The sequence below is a fragment of the Cherax quadricarinatus genome, chromosome 1, assembly GCF_038502225.1.
Source record: "Cherax quadricarinatus isolate ZL_2023a chromosome 1, ASM3850222v1, whole genome shotgun sequence".
NCBI lineage: Eukaryota > Metazoa > Arthropoda > Malacostraca > Decapoda > Parastacidae > Cherax > Cherax quadricarinatus.
This window is the reverse complement of record NC_091292.1, coordinates 14,404,777-14,429,468: the sequence shown is the minus strand read 5'-3', so window position 1 is coordinate 14,429,468 and position 24,692 is coordinate 14,404,777. Positions and strand designations below refer to the sequence as shown.

At 37.8% G+C, this 24,692-nt stretch overlaps 1 protein-coding gene across 5 annotated transcripts in view; it reads left to right on the top strand.

The window, feature by feature from the left end:
- The window catches only part of LOC128684965 (protein FAN), an 81,085-nt gene that overhangs the window by 38,560 nt on the left and 17,833 nt on the right, over positions 1–24,692 (top strand). For 4 of the 5 annotated variants that reach the window (XM_070095495.1, XM_070095336.1, XM_070095402.1 and 1 more), the window contains 5 exons: positions 9,655–9,786; positions 11,277–11,507; positions 17,829–18,022; positions 20,574–20,668; positions 21,770–21,870. In XM_070095495.1, the coding sequence (XP_069951596.1) occupies positions 9,655–9,786; positions 11,277–11,507; positions 17,829–18,022; positions 20,574–20,668; positions 21,770–21,870 (753 nt within the window). The remainder of the gene's footprint in view (positions 1–9,654; positions 9,787–11,276; positions 11,508–17,828; positions 18,023–20,573; positions 20,669–21,769; positions 21,871–24,692) is intronic. The other variant, XM_070095447.1, reaches the window with a different exon arrangement.

Sequence of the window (24,692 nt, the reverse complement as noted above, 5' to 3'; positions counted from 1 at the left end):
TAACTCCCCTACTCTGTTTTTAACTGACAAATCCATATTTTCCCTAGGCTTTCTTAACTTGTTTAACTCACTCCAAAATTTTTTCTTATTTTCATTAAAATTTCTTGACAGTGCCTCTCCCACTCTATCATCTGCTCTCCTTTTGCACTCTCTCACCACTCTCTTTACCTTTCTTTTACTCTCCATATACTCTGCTCTTCTTATAACACTTCTGCTTTGTAAAAACCTCTCATAAGCTACCTTTTTCTCTTTTATCACACCCTTTACTTCATCATTCCACCAATCACTCCTCTTTCCTCCTGCCCCCACCCTCCTATAACCACAAACTTCTGCCCCACATTCTAATACTGCATTTTTAAAACTATTCCAACCCTCTTCAACCCCCCCACTACTCATCTTTGCACTAGCCCACCTTTCTGCCAATAGTCGCTTATATCTCACCCGAACTTCCTCCTCCCTTAGTTTATACACTTTCACTTCCCTCTTACTTGTTGTTGCCACCTTCCTCTTTTCCCATCTACCTCTTACTCTAACTGTAGCTACAACTAAATAATGATCCGATATATCAGTTGCCCCTCTATAAACATGTACATCCTGGAGCCTACCCATCAACCTTTTATCCACCAATACATAATCTAATAAACTACTTTCATTACGTGCTACATCATACCTTGTATATTTATTTATCCTCTTTTTCATAAAATATGTATTACTTATTACCAAATTTCTTTCTACACATAGCTCAATTAAAGGCTCCCCATTTACATTTACCCCTGGCACCCCAAATTTACCTACTACTCCCTCCATAACATTTTTACCCACTTTAGCATTAAAATCCCCAACCACCATTACTCTCACACTTGATTCAAAACTCCCCACGCATTCACTCAACATTTCCCAAAATCTCTCTCTCTCCTCTACACTTCTCTCTTCTCCAGGTGCATACACGCTTATTATAACCCACTTTTCACATCCAATCTTTATTTTACTCCACATAATCCTTGAATTAATACATTTATAGTCCCTCTTTTCCTGCCATAGCTTATCCTTCAACATTATTGCTACTCCTTCTTTAGCTCTAACTCTATTTGAAACCCCTGACCTAATCCCATTTATTCCTCTCCACTGAAACTCTCCCACCCCCTTCAGCTTTGTTTCACTTAAAGCCAGGACATCCAGCTTCTTCTCATTCATAACATCCACAATCATCTCTTTCTTATCATCTGCACAACATCCACGCACATTCAGACTTCCCACTTTGACAATTTTCTTCTTCTTATTCTTTTTAGTAATCTTTACAGGAAAAGGGGTTACTAGCCCATTGTTCCCGGCATTTTAGTTGACTTTTACAACACGCATGGCTTACGGAGGAAAGATTCTTATTCCACTTCCCCATGGATATAAAAGGAAAATTAATAAGACCAAGAACTATTAAGATAAAATCAAAGAAAACTCAGATGAGTGTGTATAAATAAATGTGTACATGTATGTGTAGTGTGACCTAAGTGTAAGTAGAAGTAGCAAGACATGCCTGTAATCTTGCATATTTATGAGACAGACAAAAGACATCAGCAATCCTACCATCATGTAAAACAATCACAGGCTTCGTTTTACACTCACTTGGCAGGACGGTAGTACCTCCCTGGGTGGTTGCTGTCTACCAACCTACTACTACAATATATATATGTATATATATATATATGTATATACAGTGGACCCCCGCATAACGATGGCATCACATAGCGATTTTTCCGCATAACGATTACTTTTATCGCAAAATTTTTGCCGCGCATACCGATTAAAAACCCGCTTACCGATTTTCGTCCGAGACGCGTCCAATGTGCCCTCACATGTGCCGGCCGTCCCATTGTTTACCAGCCAGCCTCCGCGGTAACATCCAAGCATACACTCGGAATATTTCGTATTATTACAGTGTTTTCGGTGCTGTTTCTGGAAAATAAGTGACCATGGGCCCCAAGAAAGCTTCTAGTGCCAACCCTGTGGTAAAAAGGGTGAGAATTAGTATGGAAATTAAGAAAGATTTTGAAGGGTTTGGGGCTAACCCTGAGAAGCCTATGCCAGTTGTGGAATCCATTGTGCCTACTTCAAAGATTAAGGAAATGTGTGCACAGTGGGTTGAACTGCAAACCTTTATAGATGAAAATCACCCTGACACAGCTGTTGCAAGCCGTGCTGGTGACTATTTCAATGACAATGTTGTGGCCCATTTTAGACAAATCGTAAAGGAACGGGAGGTACAGAGCTCTATGGACAGATTTGTTGTGCGACAGAGGTCCAGTGACTCTCAAGCTGGTCCTAGTGGCATTAAAAGAAGAAGGGAAGTAACCCCGGAAAAGGACTTGCTACCTCAAGTCGTAATGGAAGGGGATTCCCCTTCTAAACAGTAAGAAGATAATGCTCTCCCCTCCTCCCATCCCATCAATCATCACCAGATCTTCAATAAAAGTAAGTGTCATTTAATTGTGCATGCCTTTTTCAGTTTGTGTGTATTAAAATTAACATTTCATGTGGTAAAAAAAAATTTTTTTCATACTTTTGGGCATCTTGCACGGATTAATTTTATTTCCATTATTTCTTATGGGGAAAATTCATTCGCATAACGATTATTTCGCATAACGATGAGCCCTCTTGCACGGATTAAAATCGTTAACCGGGGGTCCACTGTATATATATATATGTATATATATATATATATGTATATATATATATATATATGTATATATATATATATATGTATATATATATATATATATGTATATATATATATATGTATATATATATATATATATATGTATATATATATATATTATATATATATATATGTGTATATATATATATATATATATATATATATATATATATATATATATATATATATATATATATATATATATATATATATATATATATATATATATATATATAATCAGGTAGTAGGTTGGTAGACAGCAACCACCCAGGGAGGTACTACCGTCCTGCCAAGTGAGTGTAAAACGAAAGCCTGTAATTGTTTTACATGATGGTAGGATTGCTGGTGTCTTTTGTCTGTCTCATAAATATGCAAGATTACAGGTATGTCTTGCTACTTTTACTTACACTTAGGTCACACTACACATACATGTACACGTTTATTTATACACACTCATCTGAGTTTTCTTTGATTTTATCTTAATAGTTCTTGGTCTTATTTCTTTTCCTTTTATATTCATGGGGAAGTGGAATAAGAATATTTCCTCCGTAAGCCATGCGTGTTGTAAAAGTCAACTAAAATGCCGGGAACAATGGGCTAGTAACCCCTTTTCCTGTAAAGATTACTAAAAAGAATAAGAAGAAGAAAATTGTCAAAGTGGGAAGTCTGAATGTGCGTGGATATTGTGCAAATGATAAGAAAGAGATGATTGTGGATGTTATGAATGAGAAGAAGCTGGATGTCCTGGCTTTAAGTGAAACAAAGCTGAAGGGGGTGGGAGAGTTTCAATGGAGAGGAATAAATGGGATTAGGTCAGGGGTTTCAAATAGAGTTAGAGCTAAAGAAGGAGTAGCAATAATGTTGAAGGATAAGCTATGGCAGGAAAAGGAGGACTATAAATGTATTAATTCAAGGATTATGTGGAGTAAAATAAAGATTGGATGCGAAAAGTGGGTTATAGTAAGTGTGTATGCACCTGGAGAAGAAAGAAGTGTAGAGGAGAGAGAGATGTTGGGAAATGTTGAGTGAATGCATAGGGAGTTTTGAATCAAGTGTGAGAGTAATGGTGGTTGGGGATTTCAATGCTAAAGTGGGTAAAAATGTTATGGAGGGAGTAGTAGGTAAATTTGGGGTGCCAGGGGTAAATGTAAATGGGGAGCCTTTAATTGAGCTATGTGTAGAAAGAGATTTGGTAATAAGTAATACATATTTTATGAAAAAGAGGAAAAATAAATATACAAGGTATGATGTAGCATGTAATGAAAGTAGTTTATTAGATTATGTATTGGTGGATAAGAGGTTGATGGGTAGTCTCCAGGATGTACATGTTTATAGAGGGGCAACTGATATATCGGATCATTATTTAGTTGTAGCTGCAGTTAGAGTAAGAGGTAGATGGGAAAAGAGGAAGGTGGCAACAACAAGTAAGAGGGAGGTGAAAGTGTATAAACTAAGGGAGGAGGAAGTTCGGGTGAGATATAAACGACTATTGGCAGAAAGGTGGGCTAGTGCAAAGATGAGCAGTGGGGGGGGGGGTTGAAGAGGGTTGGAATAGTTTTAAAAATGCAGTATTAGAATGTGGGGCAAAAGTTTGTGGTTATAGGAGGGTGGGTGCAGGAGGAAAGAGGAGTGATTGGTGGAATGATGAAGTAAAGGGTGTGATAAAAGAGAAAAAGGTAGCTTATGAGAGGTTTTTACAAAGCAGAAGTGTTTTAAGAAGAGCAGAGTATATGGAGAGTAAAAGAAAGGTGAAGAGAGTGGTGAGAGAGTGCAAAAGGAGAGCAGATGAGAGGCACTGTCAAGAAATTTTAATGAAAATAAGAAAAAATTTTGGAGTGAGTTAAACAAGTTAAGAAAGTCAAGGGAAAGTATGGATTTGTCAGTTAAAAACAGAGTAGGGGAGTTAGTAGATGGGGAGATGGAGGTATTAGGTAGATGGTGAGAATATTTTGAGGAACTTTTAAATGTTAAGGAAGAAAGAGAGTCGGTAATTTCATGCACTGGTCAGGGAGGTATACCATCTTTTAGGAGTGAAGAAGAGCAGAATGTAAGTGTGGGGGAGGTACGTGAGGCATTACGTAGAATGAAAGGGGGAAAAGCAGCTGGAACTGATGGGATCATGACAGAAATGTTAAAAGCAGGGGGGGATATAGTGTTGGAGTGGTTGGTACTTTTGTTTAATAAATATAGGAAAGAGGGGAAGGTACCTAGGGATTGGCAGAGAGCATGTATAGTCCCTTTATATAAAGGGAAAGGGGACAAAAGAGATTGTAAAAATTATAGAGGAATAAGTTTACTGAGCATACCAGGAAAAGTGTACGGTAGGGTAATAATTGAAAGAATTAGAGGTAAGACAGAATGTAGGATTGCGGATGAGCAAGGAGGTTTGAGAGTGGGTAGGGGATGTGTAGATCAAGTGTTTACATTGAAGCATATATGTGAACAGTATTTAGATAAAGGTAGGGAAGTTTTTATTGCATTTATAGATTTAGAAAAGGGATATGATAGAGTGGATAGAGGAGCAATGTGGCAGATGTTGTAAGTATATGGAATAGGTGGTAAGTTATTAAATGCTGTAAACAGTTTTTATGAGGATAGTGAGGCTCAGGTTAGGGTGTGTAGAAGAAAGGGAGAATACTTCCTGGTAAAAGTAGGTCTTAGACAGGGATGTGTAATGTCACCATGATTGTTTAATATATTTATAGACGGGGTTGTAAAGGAAGTAAATGCTAGGGTGTTCAGGAGAGGGGTGGGATTAAATTTTGGGGAATCAAATTCAAAATGGGAACTGACAGTTACTTTTTGGTGATGATACTGTGCTTATGGGAGATTCTAAAGAAAAATTGCAAAGGTTAGTGGACGAGTTTGGGAATGTGTGTAAAGGTAGAAAGTTGAAAGTGAACAAAGAAAAGAGTAAGGTGATGAGGGTATCAAATGATTTAGATAAAGAAAAATTGGATATCAAATTGGGGAGGAGTATGGAAGAAGTGAATGTTTTCAGATACTTGGGAGTTGACGTGTCGGCGGATGGATATATGAAGGATGAGGTTAATCATAGAATTGATGAGGGAAAAAAGGTGAGTGGTGCATTGAGGTATATATGGAGTCAAAAAACGTTATTTGTGGAGGCAAAGAAGGGAATGTATGAAAGTATAATAGTACCAACACTCTTATATGGGTGTGAAGCTTGGGTGGTAAATGCAGCAGCGAGGAGATGGTTGGAGGCAGTGGAGATGTCTTGTTTAACCCTTTGAGGGTCGACAGGCCCTCTCCGAGACTTGTTCTCAGGGTCGGCCAAATTTAAAAAAAAAAAAAATTCTTATGAAAAGATAGAGAATCTTTCCCCGATCATAATGACACCAAAATTATGAAATTTGATGGAAAACTTACGGAATTATGCTCTCGCGAAGTTAGCGGTCTCGGCGATGTTTACGCATCGGCAATTTTGCCCACTTTGAGCCCCATTTTCGGCCAATTGCACTGCACTAGTTGACAAAAAACATGAATATTTCGCTAGAACTCCATTTTTTCTATCGAATGAATGCAAGAAACCACCCATTTACCAATTTCGACTATCCAGTACAGTGGTCAGAATTTAGCAATTTTGCCAATTTCACACAAATTTCAAAAGATGCCAATTTCCGAATAGGGTCCAGAATAAACAAGAAAGACATTCCTGGCTAAAATGACATTTCGTTTGTTCATTAGTCACGTCTCAAGGCCCTTCTTACATTCTTTTGCTTTCCACTTTGAATTTTTATTCTCACAAAAAATAGAAGATTTACTGTTATGCAGACTACTGCATTAGTGTAAAAAATGGTATAAATAATATTGGCGCACTTGTAAAAGAATATTAGACTCACCAGTTGACGTGTATTGGACGCTTGGCATGATTTGTTTACTTTTGAACTTTGGAAAAAATCGAACATTTCTGCTACTTTGAGCTCAATGTCAAGGTACTTTTCATTGTAAAACCAGTCAAAATCATCACAATTTCTGTAATATGTCTTCCATTCTATAAAATGAGACCAAGAAAACTAGAATACAACAATAAATACCATATGAAAATACAGTGCAAAGTCGCTGTTTTATTCCAAAAAAACGGTCAAAGTTTTTTTTTTTATCATTATGCACTGTGTGCTGCAGGATTTTTTTTATACTGTGCACACTGACCACATAGACCCATTCTTTCATATGTAGGCCTACCAGCTTTCTCCCACTAGATTTGAGGGCGCTAGAATTTAGGCGTACTACTACGTCAAAAACTTTGGGTCGTAAGCCGTACTAGTACGGCCGAAACCCTCAAAGGGTTAAGGGCAATGTATGGTGTAAATATTATGCAGAAAATTTGGAGTGTGGAAATTAGGAAAAGGTGTGGAGTTAATAAAAGTATTAGTCAGAGGGCAGAAGAGGGGTTGTTGAGGTGGTTTGGTCATTTAGAGAGAATGGATCAAAGTAGAATGACATGGAAAGCATTTAAATCTATAGGGAAAGGAAGGCGGGGTAGGGATCGTCCTCGAAAGGGTTGGAGAGAGGGGGTAAAGGAGGTTTTGTGGGCGAGGGGCTTGGACTTCAAGCAAGTGTGCATGAGCGTGTTAGATAGGAGTGAATGGAGACGAATGGTACTTGGGACCTGACGATCTGTTGGAGTGTGAGCAGGGTAATATTTAGTGAAGGGATTCAAGGAAACCGGTTATTTTCATATAGTTGGACTTGAGTCCTGGAAATGGGAAGTACAATGCCTGCACTTTAAAGGAGGGGTTTGGGATATTGGCAGTTTGGAGGGATATGTTGTGTATCTTTTTATGTATATGCTTCTAAACTGTTGTATCCTGAGCACATCTGCAAAAACAGTGATAATGTGCGAGTGTGGTGAAAGTGTTGAATGATGATGAAAGTATTTTCTTTTTGGGGATTTTCTTTCTTTTTTGGGTCACCCTGCCTCGGTGGGAGACGGCCGACTTGTTGAAAAAAAAAAAAAAATCTACAAATTATCTCCATGGGGAAGTGGAGCAGAATTCTTCCTCCGTAAGCCATGCATGTTGTAAGAGGTGACTAAAATGCCGGGAGCAAGGGGCTAGTAACCCCTTCTCCTGTATAAATTACTAAATTTAAAAAGAGAAACTTTTTTTTTTGGACCACCCTGCCTCGGTGGGATATGGCCGGTTTGTTGAAAAAAATAAAATCTACAAATTATTTTTGTGTGTGCACATTTTGAATGTCTCTACTCATGAAATTATAATAACATGATTGCAAACAAACCACTGAATGGGTGGGGACTGAACTGACAGCAGGCGAGTGGTAAGACTCTCAGGCCAGTGTGTCCACAAATGCATTTGTGGTCACAGTGGTGGCCCATACTAAGCTCCCTATGGTGTATAAAAATATACCTAGTTGGATGAATTCTGTTAGAGCCAGCTGGTCCAGTAGTTAACACATGTGAAAGCCCACTCGGTCTGCGAATTGAATATGTCTTAACCCTTTGACTGTTTACGCCGTAAAAATACGTCTTACGCGCCACTGTTTCTGACGTAATGTGTGAGTGTGGTGAAAGTGTTGAATGATGATGAAAGTATTTTCTTTTTGGGGATTTTCTTTCTTTTTTGGGTCACCCTGCCTCGGTGGGAGACGGCCGACTTGTTGAAAAAAAAAAAAAAAAAAAAAAAAAAAAATTCTAGCGGCTTCAAATCAAGTGGAAGAAAGCTGGTAGGCTCACATGTGAGAGAATGGGTCTGTGTGGTCAGTGTGCACCACATAAAAAAATCCTGCAGCACACAGTGCGTAATGAGAAAAAAAACTGATCGTTTTTTTGGATTAAAACGCCGACTTTGATGTGTATTTTCGTATAGTATTTATCGATGTATTTGCGTTTTCATGGTCTTAGGTGATAAAATGGAAAGCATATTACAGAAATAGAGATGATTTTCATTACTTTGACGATGAAAACGACCTTGAAACTGAGCTCAAAGTAGCGGAAATGTTCGATTTTTACCAATGTTCAGGAGTAAACAAATCACACCACACGTCCAATACACGTCAACTGGAGAGTCTAATATTCTTTCACTAGTGCACTGATATTATTTATACCATTTTTACAATAATGCAGTAGTCTGCATAACAGTAAATTTTGTATTTTTTTGTATGAATAAAAAATCAAAATAGAAAGCAATAATAATATAAGAGGGGCCTAGAGATGTGACTAATGAACAGAGGATATGTTATTTTAGTGCCAAGAATGTCTACCTTGTTTATTCTGGACCCTATTTTGAAATTGGCATCTTTTTTAGTTTGCGTGAAATTGGCCAATTTGCCAATTTCTGACCACCATATTGGGTAGTCCAAACTAGTAAATGGAGGTTTCTTGTACTCAGCTGATAGATAAAATGGAGTTCTAAAGAAATAGCTATGAGTTTGGTCAACTGGAACAACAGAATTGGCTGAAAATAGGGCTCAAAGTCGGCGAAATCGCCGATACACATATGTCGCCGAGACCGCTAACTTCACAGGAGCGTAATTCCATGAGTTTTCGACCAAATTTCGAACTTTTGGTGTCATTACCATCGGGAAAAGATTATCATTTCATAAGAAAAAATAATTTTTTTTTTTTTTTTTTTTCAAAAATTTAGCAACATAGAATGACAGTTCAGAAAGGGGCCTGAAACAGTCAAAGGGTTAATGAATTTTGAGCATGGGGGCCTAGTAATGCTAGTGAAAATTGCGTAGGTTGTCATTTCTGTTGAATCGACTTTTTTTAATATAAGAAACAGTAAAACAGATAAAAGTTTGATAGTTTAGAGATATTTTTTTTAGCAGTTCTTGAAATAAATTGAAACTTAAATATTTATGAGGATCCATTGAATGTTATTGATCTTTATATATGTACTATATATTACTATTTTATTTTATATGACCCTACTACAGGCAAAAATAAATTATTCTTTCAGATCCTCGCAGTGTGATAAAAATTATGCGAGAAGCTCTTGAATCGGAATATGTCTCAAATAATTTGCATCAATGGATTGATCTTCTGTTTGGCTACAAGCAGAATGGGGAAGAGGCAGAGAAAGCTGATAATTGTAAGATAAATATATGAATAGCTATTTTTCTCCTTTTGTTTTGAATGATTCTCACTGATAATGGAGGCAAATGGAATAATTTTTGTTTTTGTCCTTGTCAAATTATTTGTTTTTCATCATAAAAGTTTACTTGCAGAAAATATGTACTTAGGATAGTTTCATGGTGAAAGTGTTGAATGATGGTGAAAGTGTTTTTATTTTTTTGGTTCACCCTACCTTGGTGGGAGACGGCTGACATGTTAAAAAAAAAAAAAATCCCACATATCATTATGGCCAGCATAAGGAGACTGAAATGCAATATACGTATATAATTTCCTGTATTTTCCTTGTTATGGATATACTGTAATACCTTTGATATACATACCTTTGACGAGTTTCAAGTGTTTCTACTCCTGGAGCCTAGCCATGAGTCAGGCTGGTCTGGTGCTAGCCTGGTCAATCAGGTTGTTGCTGCTGGAGGCCTGCTGCCTCACATATCCACCACAGCCCAGTTGATCTGGCACCTGATGAAGATACTTGTTCAGTAGTGAATAATTTTAAAATAGTTTGGTTACATACGCAATAACTATGAACTCTAATTTTAATGAAGAATCATTAGTGCCATGAATGCTTATTAGTGGAATGAGGCAAGCCACATGTAGGCCAATGCAAAATTAAAAGTTGACATGTAAATTTTGATCTGAGTTCCTTATAAGCAGTGCAAGGGTAGACAAATTTACAGGTTATGTTGTCTGGTCTGGGTTGATAATGATAAATTTATTTCAGAGTGTTACAATGTTTGTACAAAGGAGAATGACATTTGGGTGTATATGCTGAAAGCCCCTTTATATACAGAGCATTTCGGGCAAACTTAAAACTAACTAAAGATTAATAAGGCAATAACAATGAGCAATTTTGTACATATGGTCACTTAGGTGAGTGTAATTGTAAATTTAGGAGTTTACAGTGAATACAAGAGAATTGAATATTCTATTAGTTCATGCTATATGGCTTTAATAAGTTTAATAGAAAGGGATTACAGGCTTGATTATTAACTTAAAGCAGACACATTGGATATGACTGCTGCTTTTGATGCTGAAATAATAACTGGCTAACAATTTATGAAATTATAGTCAAATAAAAGGTCTTAGTTCAAAGCTGAAATGCTTGGAATATAACCACTTTCAGGGTGGGACAAGATGGATAAGTAAGTCTCCTAACACTTGCTGTTCTCTCTTTTGCCTAGCAGTAAATTAATACCTAGGTGTTAAGTAACTGTTGTGGGCTGCATCTTGGGGATGAGGAAAAGGGGGTGGAGCTGTAAAAATTGATAAATATTTTTCATTTTATAAAATGTCTTATTATTAAAGTCAGTAAGAAACTAAAACCATTCAAAAAGCATATTCATTGCACTGTGCCATGTATAAAATATCAGATCTCTGATAAAATGTCATGTTGTATATAAAATTCAAATTAACAAAAATTTTCAACTTTAATTTTTTTCTCTGCAGTATTTTACCACCTTTGCTATGAGGGATCTGTGGACCTGACTGCAATTACAGACCTCAATGACAGGCTAGCATTAGAAGTTCAAATCACTGAATTTGGGCAAGTTCCTAAACAGCTGTTTACAAAACCACATCCTCGAAGATCAAGATCATATGGCCTTTACGATTCTCTTCATCTAAGTGATGTACTTGAAGGTGAATTAGATTCTGTAGAGGATTCTGCTGAGTGTGAGGGTAAGTGCTGAAGAGTAGATATCATGTGGGAGTTCGATACGTGGATTAGGGTAGAAATACTCACGTAGGCTGTTATACGTATAATTACTGATATGTGGACAGGGCCCGTAGCCGATTACCTATCTCCTTGGCTACACTCGTAAAACTGACTAGCCGTCTGGCCAGTACCCCGTAGTGGGTGTTTTGAAATAGTGTCAGCTCAGCACAATATGAAGACCGTGACTCAAGACGGTTGGTCGTGAGTCAACGGACACTGGTTACTGGTAACTGGTTACTACTACTGAGACTGGTAACTGGTTACTACTACTGAGAGCTCGGCGACGCTAACGTATGTCGTCTCGACATACAACTAATACAAACTAGAGATGGCAGGTATACGGCTTGGGCTGATTCTATACAATGTCAAAGTACACAACATGAAACATTATAGATACATAAGTAGAACATTGGAATGAAAGCTTACGTAACTGAAACTGTAATGCAATACAAGGTATACTATAGTACAACTTAAAACTCAACAAATGAACAACGAACTCAACATTGAGATTACAAGTGATAAAAACAAAAATTTTGATCGATCGATCTGTATTCGTGTGATCTACGGATTCTGAGGAAGGAATATATACAAAGAAAGAGTGTTTAACAGAAAGGCAGATTCGGTGCACGCAAATCTAGACTGTTAACTCTCAGAATGCGGAGAGAACATGAACACAAAAAAAAATTCTTTAATACTGATAAGTTGATACTGTAATTATTCATCTATACAGGTTATTTACATTTAACCCCAACTCTGCTAGGGTGTGATTGACATATGCAGAATGGGTGTCATCTCTGGGAGGATCAAACTCTGTAGCATTGGCTAACTCATGCTGTATTTGAGGCAAATCTGAATTGGAAGTTACAAATGATACTTGAGGATTTCTCAATACCTGTCGTGTACGTAGGGAATAACGACATTCAGGTTGATCATCTGACTGAGTATCAGAGGAAGAGAGTACAGGATCAGGAGGATTGTCAGAGTCTGTCACATTAGTCTGGGTTGGAACATCATTATCATCACATACTAACTTCATATGATCCAAATGCGATTCTTTATACTGACCAGTACTAATCTCTCTAACCTTATACTTATTACCAGTGATATGTTCAACTACGCGATAAGGACCAACAAACCTTTGATCAAGCTTTGGCATTGCAGACGTTTTGTTAAAGTTAATCAGCATAACTCTCGAACCTACTTTGATTTTGGATGGCTTTGATCGAGTGTTTGCGACTCTTGTAAATTCTGCTGTTGATTTATGAAGTGTTTCACGGATTCTTCTAAAAACACTTTGAGCTAAGCTGGTACGAGTTGCTACGAAATCATCAGGGTTGTAATTTGGTTTCGGATTAGAATATAACAACTCATAAGGCAAACGTTTATCTACACCGTACAATGCATAATGTGGAGTGTCACCTATAGAAACATTGTAAGCAGAATTTATAGCACACTGCACATCAGGTATAACTTCATCCCAAGTTTCACTATTGGGATTGATAGTGGCTCTCAATACATCAAGTACTTTCTTATTGGTTCGTTCCGCTAACCCATTGCTGGCAGGATGATGAGGAACAATGGTGGATTTAGAGATCTTGTACAAGGTACACAAATTTTCAAGAATTTCATTACAGAATTCACCTCCATTATCTGTTACTAGGGACTTAGGAGTGGTATGCCTGCAGATAATGCGTTCTTTAAACGCTTTAGCTACTGTCTCGGCAGTCTTATCTGCAATAGGAACTAACTCGCAATATCTGGTGAAATGGTCTACCATAACACACAGATGTTTGTTACCTTGGAGGGAACATTCAAAATTAGTTAACAAATCAAGCGCAACTCTTTCCCAAGGTTCGCTAGTAGTTGGATACACTTGGATTGGATTAGGACCATTAGCATTGCCTTTATGTTGCATGCAGACACTACATTTCCTAACATACTCAGAAATATCAGTTGCCATACGAGGCCAAAAGTATTTCAATCTGGCTTGTTTTACTGAACGATCCATACCAGGGTGTGCAACACCTGGTACATCGTGAACTAGCTGTAAGGCTACATTCACTAGTGACTGTGGAATTACTAACTGGTATACTCTTCTGCTAGGAGTACTCAGTAGTAGTAACCAGTTACCAGTCTCAGTAGTAGTAACCAGTTACTACTACTGAGATAGATTGATGGGCCTCGTATGTTAAGAATATCATTACCAAAAAGGATATAGAAACTGTTTAATCCCTTCAGGGTCCAAGGCCAAAATCTGAAGTGGTGCTCCAGTTTCCAAGAAATTTTGAAAAAAAAAAAAAAATTCTTTTTTCTTACAGAATTAGAGTATATTTTTGTGAAGGTAATAAGACAAAAAAAAAATTCTGATCAGTACTTACCGAGATACAGTGCCGAGAAGTTGACCCCAAATGACGTGGTGGCGGCAACATCGACGATTTCCACATACGCGCATTACTTTATTTAACGTTTTTTGTAGTTTTTTCTTTTCTAATTTTTTTCTTTTTCTACTAACATTTGGGGCCTGAGAGACCAATACTGTATATAATGTATATATATAAACTCACTGTATTGAACACAATAACCGCACTAAAGTTATTATCATATTATTGTTTACCACTGTTGTTTATTACAATAAACATGCACAAATATTGTATAATACTAATGTTCTATCATACATTTACATATTTACAATCACTGGACATGGTTTTAGAACTGCTGGAGCTTGTGGAACTCCTTGAAACAAGGCACCATGCACAGAGGTACCTTACATTCCTCACACATAAACCGAGTGTCTTTGCGTCTTTGTTGCCATCGTTTTATTTGTGCACAGACGATGCATCTCTTCTGAGCAAATTTCTTCTGAGTTGAAGGAAGCTGTATTATGAAATGATCACCTTCTCTCCTCAAACGCTTGGGTATATCCTGAGGAGTTCGAGGACCTTGTTGTATAGCAGGTGTTGTTACCTGGTACTTCATTATGAGTTGTCTGACAACAGACAAACAAAATTCACCACACGGTGGTCTGTTGCCAGTCTTCATTTGGTACATATTATATGCATTGAGCAATGAAATGTCCATGAGATGGAAGAAAAGTTTCATGTACCACTTGTAACTTTTACGAACACAATCAAGAAAGCCAATCTGCATGTCATATTTGTCAACCAAGCGCATGTTTTGTGTATAATCAATCACTGTCACTGGTTTTCAAATACGTTCATTAGTCACTCGATCAACTTTGCCACTGTCTTGTATTTCATTACGTTAGATGGTTGTCAACAATGTGACATCTCGTTTGTCATGCCACCGTAATGCCATGATGTCATTGGCAGTAAACACCTGCACGAGCACCTGCGTTGAGCCTGGGCACATGTTTACGATTAGAGCGCACTGTGCCACACACATCTGTCTTGTTCACTCGCAAGAAATGACTGAGTAATGGGCTTGTGTACCAGTTATTGGTATATAATGTATGCCCCTTACCAAGATAAGGTGCCATCATGCTTCTCACTACGTCACCTGAGATACCCAATAACATCTTGGTATCTTTCAATGTTTTACTTCCCGTGTATACAACAATATCCAATACCAGGCCACTGTCACAGTCACAGAGTACAAACAGTTTTATACCAAAGCGTTTCCTCTTGCTTGGTATATACTGCTTGAATGACAGCCTACCTTTGAACAAAATCAAAGACTCGTTAATTACATGATTCTTGAATGGATAAAAGTACATGCTGAACTTTTGTTTGAGATACATAAAAACATTTCTAATCTTGTATAACCTGTCACTTCTGTCAGGCCTGGTTTTGTCAGAGAAGTGCAACATACGTAACAGTAAGATAAACCTGTTCACTGGCATGATTTCACTGAAGACCGGGGTAGAAATTAGCCGATCTGTGGACCAGTATGCTTTTATATTATGCTTATAGACATGAGGCATAAGCATTATTGTTGCAAAAAGCAAATACATTTCTGCAACAGTCGTCTCTTTCCACCCGTGTAGTCTTGACTGTGGTGATATGATCGTATTTGCCATGGTGTACTCAAAATACTTGTTACTTTTCCTGACAACAGTTTCTATCAATAGCTGGTCAAAGAATAGTTCAAAGAATTTCAGTTTATTTGCAGTGTTTCCAAGAGGACAAGCTGGTAGAATTCCACTTTCAGAGTCATCAAAGTGGTGGGGCTTGGGAACAAAATTGGGATTTTGCTGCCAATCCCAGATATGGTTTGCTGGTGGATACTGGACATCTTAGGCTGGTTGTGCGGGTAGTTGTGGTTGTGGTGGCTGATGCTCCGCTTTGTCCTTGAACTGCGGAGTCAGCAGTGTGGGTCCCAGCCTGGGCTGGTGAGTCACGCATGGCCGTGGCACTACCATCACCACTACCACCATCTACTGATGCCTGTGGCCTATCCATGCCAAGTGTAGCCACATCATCCTCACTATCACTGTCTGTACCTGGTGTAGGGCCACGGGATGTACTCCAGGATGTACTCCGTCCCCTGGGCACGGCATAGGGTACACTACCCGAGCACATGCGGCGGCGTACATACCGACACTTCACTGGTGAATGTGTTTCCTCACTATCACTACTCGAATGATCGTCAAGAGCAATAAAATCACAATCCACGTCACTATCATCATCATTACTGATGTCAGTGGCCTGGCCACACGAAAATAATAGTTTTCTCTTGCGTTGAGGTACAACTGACCGTGACTGACGAGTGCCCACACCAGAGGTAGAAGGTTGAGGATCGTCAGGGTTTTCTGCACTATTATCGATATCCTGGTCATTCCTTTCAGTCACTAACTGATCAAAGCCAAAGAATTCATCTTCATTTCCACTTCAATCTTTGTCAGAACTATCAGATAGGAATAGGAGAGTCCCAATTTTCCTTGGAGTGAGAGCTGCCTTGCGACGAGGCATGGTGAACAAGGGTAACTGAGCCGGCGTTCCCACAATGGTATGCGGGCGCCTAGATTTTTTGTTTATGGCACACACCCACCACGCAGACCCGTTCTCTCACATGTAGGCCTATGAGCGTTTTCGTGCTAAATTTGATGGCGCTAAAATTTTGGCGTAGATCTACAGTTTGGACACTCAACGTGAAGCTGTAGATCTACGGGACGGACCCTGAAAGGGTTAATAACTGTAGTGCTGCCAATGGCTCAAGTCTTCTTGTGCATGCATACAACACATTTGGAACAAGTGAAGAGATTCTCTATTTGGATCCCTTTAGGAGAGTCTTTGTAACAGATTTCTGCCTTAGTGACTTTGGGTCACATACACAGCTATATTCTTGGGTAGTTTTAGACAGGGTGGGCCCTACAGGCAAGAACCAAGTTATGTAGGGTTCTGCAGGATGTGGGTGTTTGGCCTTGTTTCCTGCAACAGGAATCATCACTGATGCAACTCAATTGAGGATCATGTGCACACACTTCACCCTTAACCAGTTATTTGTAGATGTTCCTGCCTTTCCCTTCTTCCTTCCTTTGTATCTAGTGGCATGCAACTGACGAACACATTTTAACTGTCAACTCATGACATAATTTTTGCTTTTATCAAGGTTTTTGTATAACTTTTGGGAGAGGTTTTTGACAGTACCAATTCAAAGGGTTTTAACTAATTCTGTTTATTTTAACTTTGTGTGATAGCATTTATTTCTGTGAAGTGTTTTATTTATGCTAGTAGCTTTTTACTGTTTAATTTTACCTTGAATGTTCTTGTGCATGGAGAAATTAAAATTTTTATTCCCAAGAGGACTGAATGGTTTACAAGGTCAAGGAACTCTTCAAATCTCAAAAGTACCTATTAAACCTTTCAAGGTGAGGTGCCATGTTCTGAGTGAAGGGCTTTTGATCCAAGGATATGGAGGTACTCCCCATTAAACCAAATCTGATTACCTCTCATTTACCAGGATCTGTATGAACCTTATGGGTTAAATGCTTCCTATGAATATAATGCTGTACTTATAATTCTCTATTTTACTACATATAGTTAAGCTTAACATGAACCAATTGGTCTGGTGTTCAGTTTTAAATTATAGTCTTGAATCACCCCATACTCTTAAATTCTTAGATATGCTTTTTGGGTGACAACATTTTATCATTTGTCTGAAGTCCTACATTCCAGGCATTATTATTTGTAACCTGCATTCTGTAAGCAGTAAGTACAGTACAGACAATTAATTTGTTTACTATTTGTGATACACAATCCATTATGAATGACCAGTATTAATCATAGTTATCTACAGGGATATTTAAACTACTTTATTTTTCCCAGAAAATTGTGAAAGAGGAGCCAGTTTAGAGGTACAGAATCTCTGGCAGAGGTTAACTGATCTTCAGCAACTGCATGAATGTAAAGTTCACCGTGATGTCATCCTGGGAGTGGCTTTTACAACTGATGCAAAGCAAGTTATGTCTGTTGCTCAGGATTCCTTAATAAAAGTGTTCACTGTGCCAAAGTTGGAGCAGGTTAGATGATACCAGTTTGATTTGCTTTATTTTTTAGAAGGATGATAAAATAGACTGAATTCAATTTGTGTAGTGCTTTTATACTGTAATTTTAAATTACATTCAGTTTAAATTTGAAATAACTTATTTATTTAGTGTAATATTGACTGGGAGATATGATTATGAGACTTAATAGTGAATATGATTCATAATTGATGTTGGTAAATAAGGAGGGGTTTGGGATATTGGCAGTTTGGAGGGATATGTTGTGTATCTTTATATGTGTATGCTTCTAGACTGTTGTATTCTGAGCACCTCTGCAAAAACAGTGATAATGTGCGAGTGTGGTGAAAGTGTTGAATGATGATGAAAGTGTTTTCTTTTTGGGGATTTTCTTTCTATTTTGGGTCACCCTGCCTCGGTGGGAGACGGCCGACTTGTTGAAAAAAAAAAAAATATTTTATTTTTTTCAACGTGCTGGCTGTCTCCCACTGAGGCAGGGTGACCCAAAAAAAGAAAGAGAAACTTTCATCATCATTCACACATAATCACTGTCTTTGCAAAGGCACGTAGATATGACAGTTCAGATGTCACTCCAAACAGGAAATATCCCAAACCCCTCTTTTAAAGTGTGGGCATTGTACTTCCCACCTCCAGGACTCGAGTCTGGCTATTGATTTCCTTGAATCCCTTTACAAAATATTACCCTCCTCACACTCCAACAGCTCATCAAGTTCCAAAATTGTTCCCACTAAATAGAGAAAGTCTGTGTTAAATATTTAATCATATGTATAGAATTCTTTCTGGGAAAGTGGAAGAGAACTCTTCCTGTGTAAGCTATGCATGCCATAAGAGGTGACTAAAATGCTGGGAACAAGGGGTTAGTAACCCCCTTCTCCTGTATAAATTACTAAATTTTAGAAAGAATTTTTTTTTTTTGTAGCTGGTTCATTGAAAAAAATTTAGACTTGTGCTATGCCTTACCGTGGTTTTTGCTATCTTTACCTTCTTGCATGGTATCCCGTGGCTCGATCACTAGCACACTCAGCTCACACATTGAAGTCTGGGGTTCGAATCTCCTCCAGTAAGGCTGGAAAACATTAGGGTTGTGTTTCCATAAGACACCTGCTGTCCCTGTTCACCCATCAGTTTAAAATGGGTACCAGGGTGCTAGTCGACTGGTGTGGGTCGCATCCTAGGACAAAACTAACTTAATTTGCCCAAAATAATCAGCATAACAAGGGGCTTTCTACATACGTGTAGTAGTATGTCATTGATGTCAGCTAGACCTGTATACAAGTTGACCGTCTCCCACCATGGCAGGCTGACCCAAAAAGAAAGAAAATAGTTTTGTCATCATCATTCAACACTTTCACCTCACTCATAGATAATCACTGTCTTTGCAGAGGCTCTCAGGTATGACAGTTGAGAAGTCCTTCCAAACTGTCAATATCCCAAACCCCTCCTTGAAAGTGCAGGCATTGTACTTCCCATTTCCAGGACTCGAGTCTTGCTAACTGGTTTCCCTAAATCCCTTAACTAAATATTACCCTGCAATATTACCATGTGCTTGTAGTAAATAAAATTATTATTTTTTTTTTTTTTTTTTTTTTTTTCAACAAGTCGGCCGTCTCCCACCGAGGCAGGGTGACCCAAAAAATGAAAGAAAATCCCCAAAAAGAAAATACTTTCATCATCATTCAACACTTTCACCACACTCGCACATTATCACTGTTTTTGCAGAGGTGCTCAGAATACAACAGTCTAGAAGCATACACATATAAAGATACACAACATATCCCTCCAAACTGCCAATATCCCAAACCCCTCCTTTAAAGTGCAGGCATTGTACTTCCCATTTCCTGGACTCAAGTTGTTGTTGTTGTTATTATTATTATTATTATTATTATTATTATTATTATTATTATTATTATTATTATTATTCTTCTTTCTTTCAACACACCAGCCGTATCCCACCGAGGCGGGGTGGCCCAAAAGGAAAAACGAAAGTTTCTCCTTTTACATTTAGTAATATATACAGGAGAAGAGGTTACTAGCCCCTTGCTCCCGGCATTTTAGTCGCCTCTTACAACACGCATGGCTTACGGAGGAAGAATTCTGTTCCACTTCCCCATGGAGATAAGAGGAAATAAACAAGAATAAGAACTAGAAAGAAAATAGAAGAAAACCCAGAGGGGTGTGCATATATGTGCTTGTACATGTATGTGTAGTGTGACCTAAGTGTAAGTAGAAGTAGCAAGACGTACCTGAAATCTTGCATGTTCATGAGACAGAAAAAAGGACACCAGCAATCCTACCATCATGTAAAACAATTACAGGCTTTCGTTTTACACTCACTTGGCAGGACGGTAGTACCTCCCTGGGCGGTATTATTATTATTATTATTATTATTATTATTATTATTATTATTATTATTATTATTATTATTATTATTATTATTATTATTATTATTATAACCTCTACCAATATTTATGTAGGTTACAACAATTCTTATATTTTTTAATTTTCTAGTTTGTGAAGGTAATGGCAAAATGTGCAATCTTTTTGGCAGATGAGAAGTGTTCGTATGAGCTCAATGGCAACATCTTGTTGTCTTCATCTGCCTGGCACAGATGTAGCTGTTGTGGGCTCATGGGATAATAATGTGTGAGTTGGTAATGTTTAATCTTCAAGTTCTAAAAATGCTTGAGTTAAGTAACAGCTAAAACTCAAGACTCCACTATGAGCAGTCACCAAGTGTTGTATTGGCATGTTGCTGATGTTGTAGCTAGTTGTTGTGCATTATAAATCATGCAGTCAACTAGTGAAATATTAAATGTCAAATACAGTAATAAGTCTATAATTAATTTTTTAAATACCAATACTGTAGTGAATGCTATGCATTAGTGTGGAACTTGAAAAATAGTTAGTTGTTTATTCTGTGTATAACAGTAGCTGCTTGGAGCATTATTACTGTCACTGGTTTTACTTATAAATGTTGTATTATTTTGCATATTGACAATTGGCAAATCATTAGCTTAGAGCAATTGACTTTCCTTGGCTTTTGCCTACAAAGCAGGTACTGGTGCTCCTTGAGTTATGTGGATTCTTGGTCATTTGCTTTGTAGGATGACAATTTATTACACAATTATAACAGTTCTAATCAGTGTGTATGGATGTTGACTACTTTGAGTCTTCATAATTGATAAAATATTTTTATCACTTGGGCTATTTCCCATTAAAGTAGGGTGATCAAAAGAAACTTTCTCCATTACTAATTCTGTAGCAGTCTTTATAGAAGTGCATAGATATAGCAATTTAAATAACCCTCCTAACTGCAACATCTATGCCCCCTTTCAGAGTGCATTTATGTTTTCTGTATAATGATCGGTGCATGTGTTGTATGCTCATTCCTGTATTTTATTGGTAAGTGGATTCTCCATGAGATTTTGCTAAGTTTCATGAGTGTATCTACCACATAAATTGAGGGCCACCTATATGATATACATTCTACTGCATATACAGCTGATTACAAAATTGCTTATAGATCTAATTTAAGTAGTCAGTCATGTATTTTTTCTGATTGTAGAACTTAATATGTATTCAAATTAAAGAATGGTTGAGCACAGGGAAGTGTATGCTTTTATATGCTTATATCAAACATGTGTAAATCTTATTTACTAGATTGAAAATTACACCTATTCAAATAAATTTATCCTGTTAGAGAATAACTTATAACATTGTAAATATTTTATTTTCACTGAGCAGATACACATACAGTCAGGAATATGGAGAAGTGTGTCTGCTCCTGGAGGCTCATTGTGATGCAGTCTCTTGCATTCAGTGGAACAAAAATGTTCTTATTACAGGTAAGTAAATGTTCATTTAGAAATATTTTCTGTGCCCTTTGTGCAGTATTATGGTATTGTTACTTTTTGCTGTCTGGTCATGTGTGTTAGCAACTTTATAAGTATTAAATCTGGTCTTGTGTGTTGGCAGCTCTTTGGGCATTTTGTTTTCCTTTGAAGTCTTAGTTAAAATGATAAGATTTATTTCCAGTAAATACAGTATGCAGTTGTTATAGAAATAGGTAGCAAGCTATGCAGATTTAATTGAAAGCCTCTGGTTATGTAGAACATTTTGGGCAACTTTAAAATGAGCTTAGAACTACAAGACATTTTTTTATTGTGTAAGTTTATTGGAATGCTGTGTTATATGGTTTATTATATTTTATATAACACGTTCGATATCCAAAGTTAAACTTTTTTTTTTTTAACCAGTTGGCCGTTGGAGGTTTTGTGGCGAGGGGCTTGGACTTCCAGCAGGTGTACATGAGCGTGTTTGATAGGAGCGAATGGAGACGAATGATATTTGGGACCTGACGATCTGTTGGAGTGTGAGCAGGGTTTCCCTGAAGGATTCAGGGAAACCGGGTTCCCTGAAGGGATTCAGGGAAACCGGTTATTTTTATATAGCCAGACTTGAGTCCTGGAAATTAGGAAGTACAATGCCTGCACTCTAAAGGAGGGGTTTGGGATATTAGCAGTTTGGAGGGATATGTTGTGTATCTTTATATGTATATGCTTCTGAACTGTTGTGTTTCTGAGCACCTCAGCAAAAACAGTGATTAAGTGTGAGTGAGGTGAAAGTGTTGAATGATGATGAAAGTATTTTCTTTTTGGGGATTTTCTTTCTTTTTTTGGGTCACCCTGCCTCGGTGGGAGACGGCCGACTTGTTGGAAAAAAAAAAAAAAAAGTTGGCCGTCTTCCACCAAGGCGGGGTGACCTAAAAAGAAAAAAATCCCCAGTAAGAAAATACTTTCATCATCATTCAACACTTTCACCTCACTTATACATAATCACTGTCTGTGCAGAGGTGCCCAGATGCAACAGTTTAGAAGCATATTTAAAGATATACAGTGGACCCCCGCCTTACGATATTAATCTGTTCCTGAGAGCTCATCGTAAGCTGAAATTATTGTTAGCCAAATTAATTTTCCCCATAAGAAATAATGGAAATCAAATTAATCCATTCCTGACACCCCAAAGTATGAAAAAAAAAAATTTTTTACCACATGAAATATTAATTTTAATACACACAGACTAAAGAAGACATGCACAGTTACTACTCTACTAAGAATAGAATACATGACACTTTCCTTTATTGAAGATCTGGTGATGATTGATGGGATGGGAGGAGGGGAGAGTGTGGAAGTTATTGTTTAGAAGGGGAATCCCCTTCCATTAGGACTTGAGGTAGCAAGTCCTTTTCTGGGTTACTTCCCTTCTTTTAATGCCACTAGGACCAGCTTGAGAGTCACTGGACCTCTGTCGCACAACAAATCTGTCCATAGAGCTCTGTACCTCCCGTTCCTTTAAGACTTTCCTAAGATGGGCCATAACATTGTCATTGTACAGGTTGCCAACATGGCTTGCAGTAGCTGTGTCAGGGTGATTTTCATCCATAAAGGTTTGCAGTTCAACCCACTTTGCGTACATTTCCTTAATCTCTCTTTTCAGTTCCATACTAATTCTCGCCCTTTTTACCACAGGGATGGCACTAGAAGCTTTCTTGGGGTCCATGGTGACTTATTTTGCAGTTCTTCTTTCTTTCAACACACCGGCCGTATCCCACCAAGGCGGGGTGGCCCAAAAAGAAAAACGAAAGTTTCTCCTTTTACATTTAGTAATATATACAGGAGAAGGGGTTACTAGCCCCTTGCTCCTGGCATTTTAGTTGCCTCTTACAACACGCATGGCTTACGGAGGAAGAATTCTGTTCCACTTCCCCATGGAGATAAGAGGAAAGAAACAAGAACAAGAACTAGAAAGAAAATAGAAGAAAACCCAGAGGGGTATGTATATATATGCTTGTACATGAGGTTTCAGAGTGGGTAGGAGATGTGTAGATCAAGTGTTTACATTGAAGCATATATGTGAAGAGTATTTAGATAAAGGTAGGGAAGTTTTTATTGCATTTATGGATTTAGAAAAGGCATATGATAGAGTGGATAGGGGAGCAATGTGGCAGATGTTGCAAGTATATGGAATAGGTATTAAGTTACTAAAGGCTGTAAAGAGTTTTTATGAGGATAGTGAGGTTCAGGTTAGGGTGTGTAGAAGAGAGGGAGACTACTTCCCGGTAAAAGTAGGTCTTAGACAGGGATGTGTAATGTCACCATGGTTGTTTAATATATTTATAGATGGGGTTGTAAAAGAAGTAAATGCTAGGGTGTTCGGGAGAGGGGTGGGATTAAATTATGGGGAATCAAATTCAAAATGGGAATTAACACAGTTACTTTTTCCTGATGATACTGTGCTTATGGGAGATTCTAAAGAAAAATTGCAAAGGTTAGTGGATGAGTTTGGGAATGTGTGTAAAGGTAGAAAGTTGAAAGTGAACATAGAAAAGAGTAAGGTGATGAGGGTATCAAATGATTTAGATAAAGAAAAATTGGATATCAAATTGGGGAGGAGTATGGAAGAAGTGAATGTTTTCAGATACTTGGGAGTTGACGTGTCGGCGGATGAATTTATGAAGGATGAGGTTAATCATAGAATTGATGAGGGAAAAAAGGCGAGTGGTGCATTGAGGTATATGTGGAGTCAAAAAACGTTGTCTATGGAGGCAAAGAAGGGAATGTATGAAAGTATAGTAGTACCAACTCTCTTATATGGGTGTGAAGCTTGT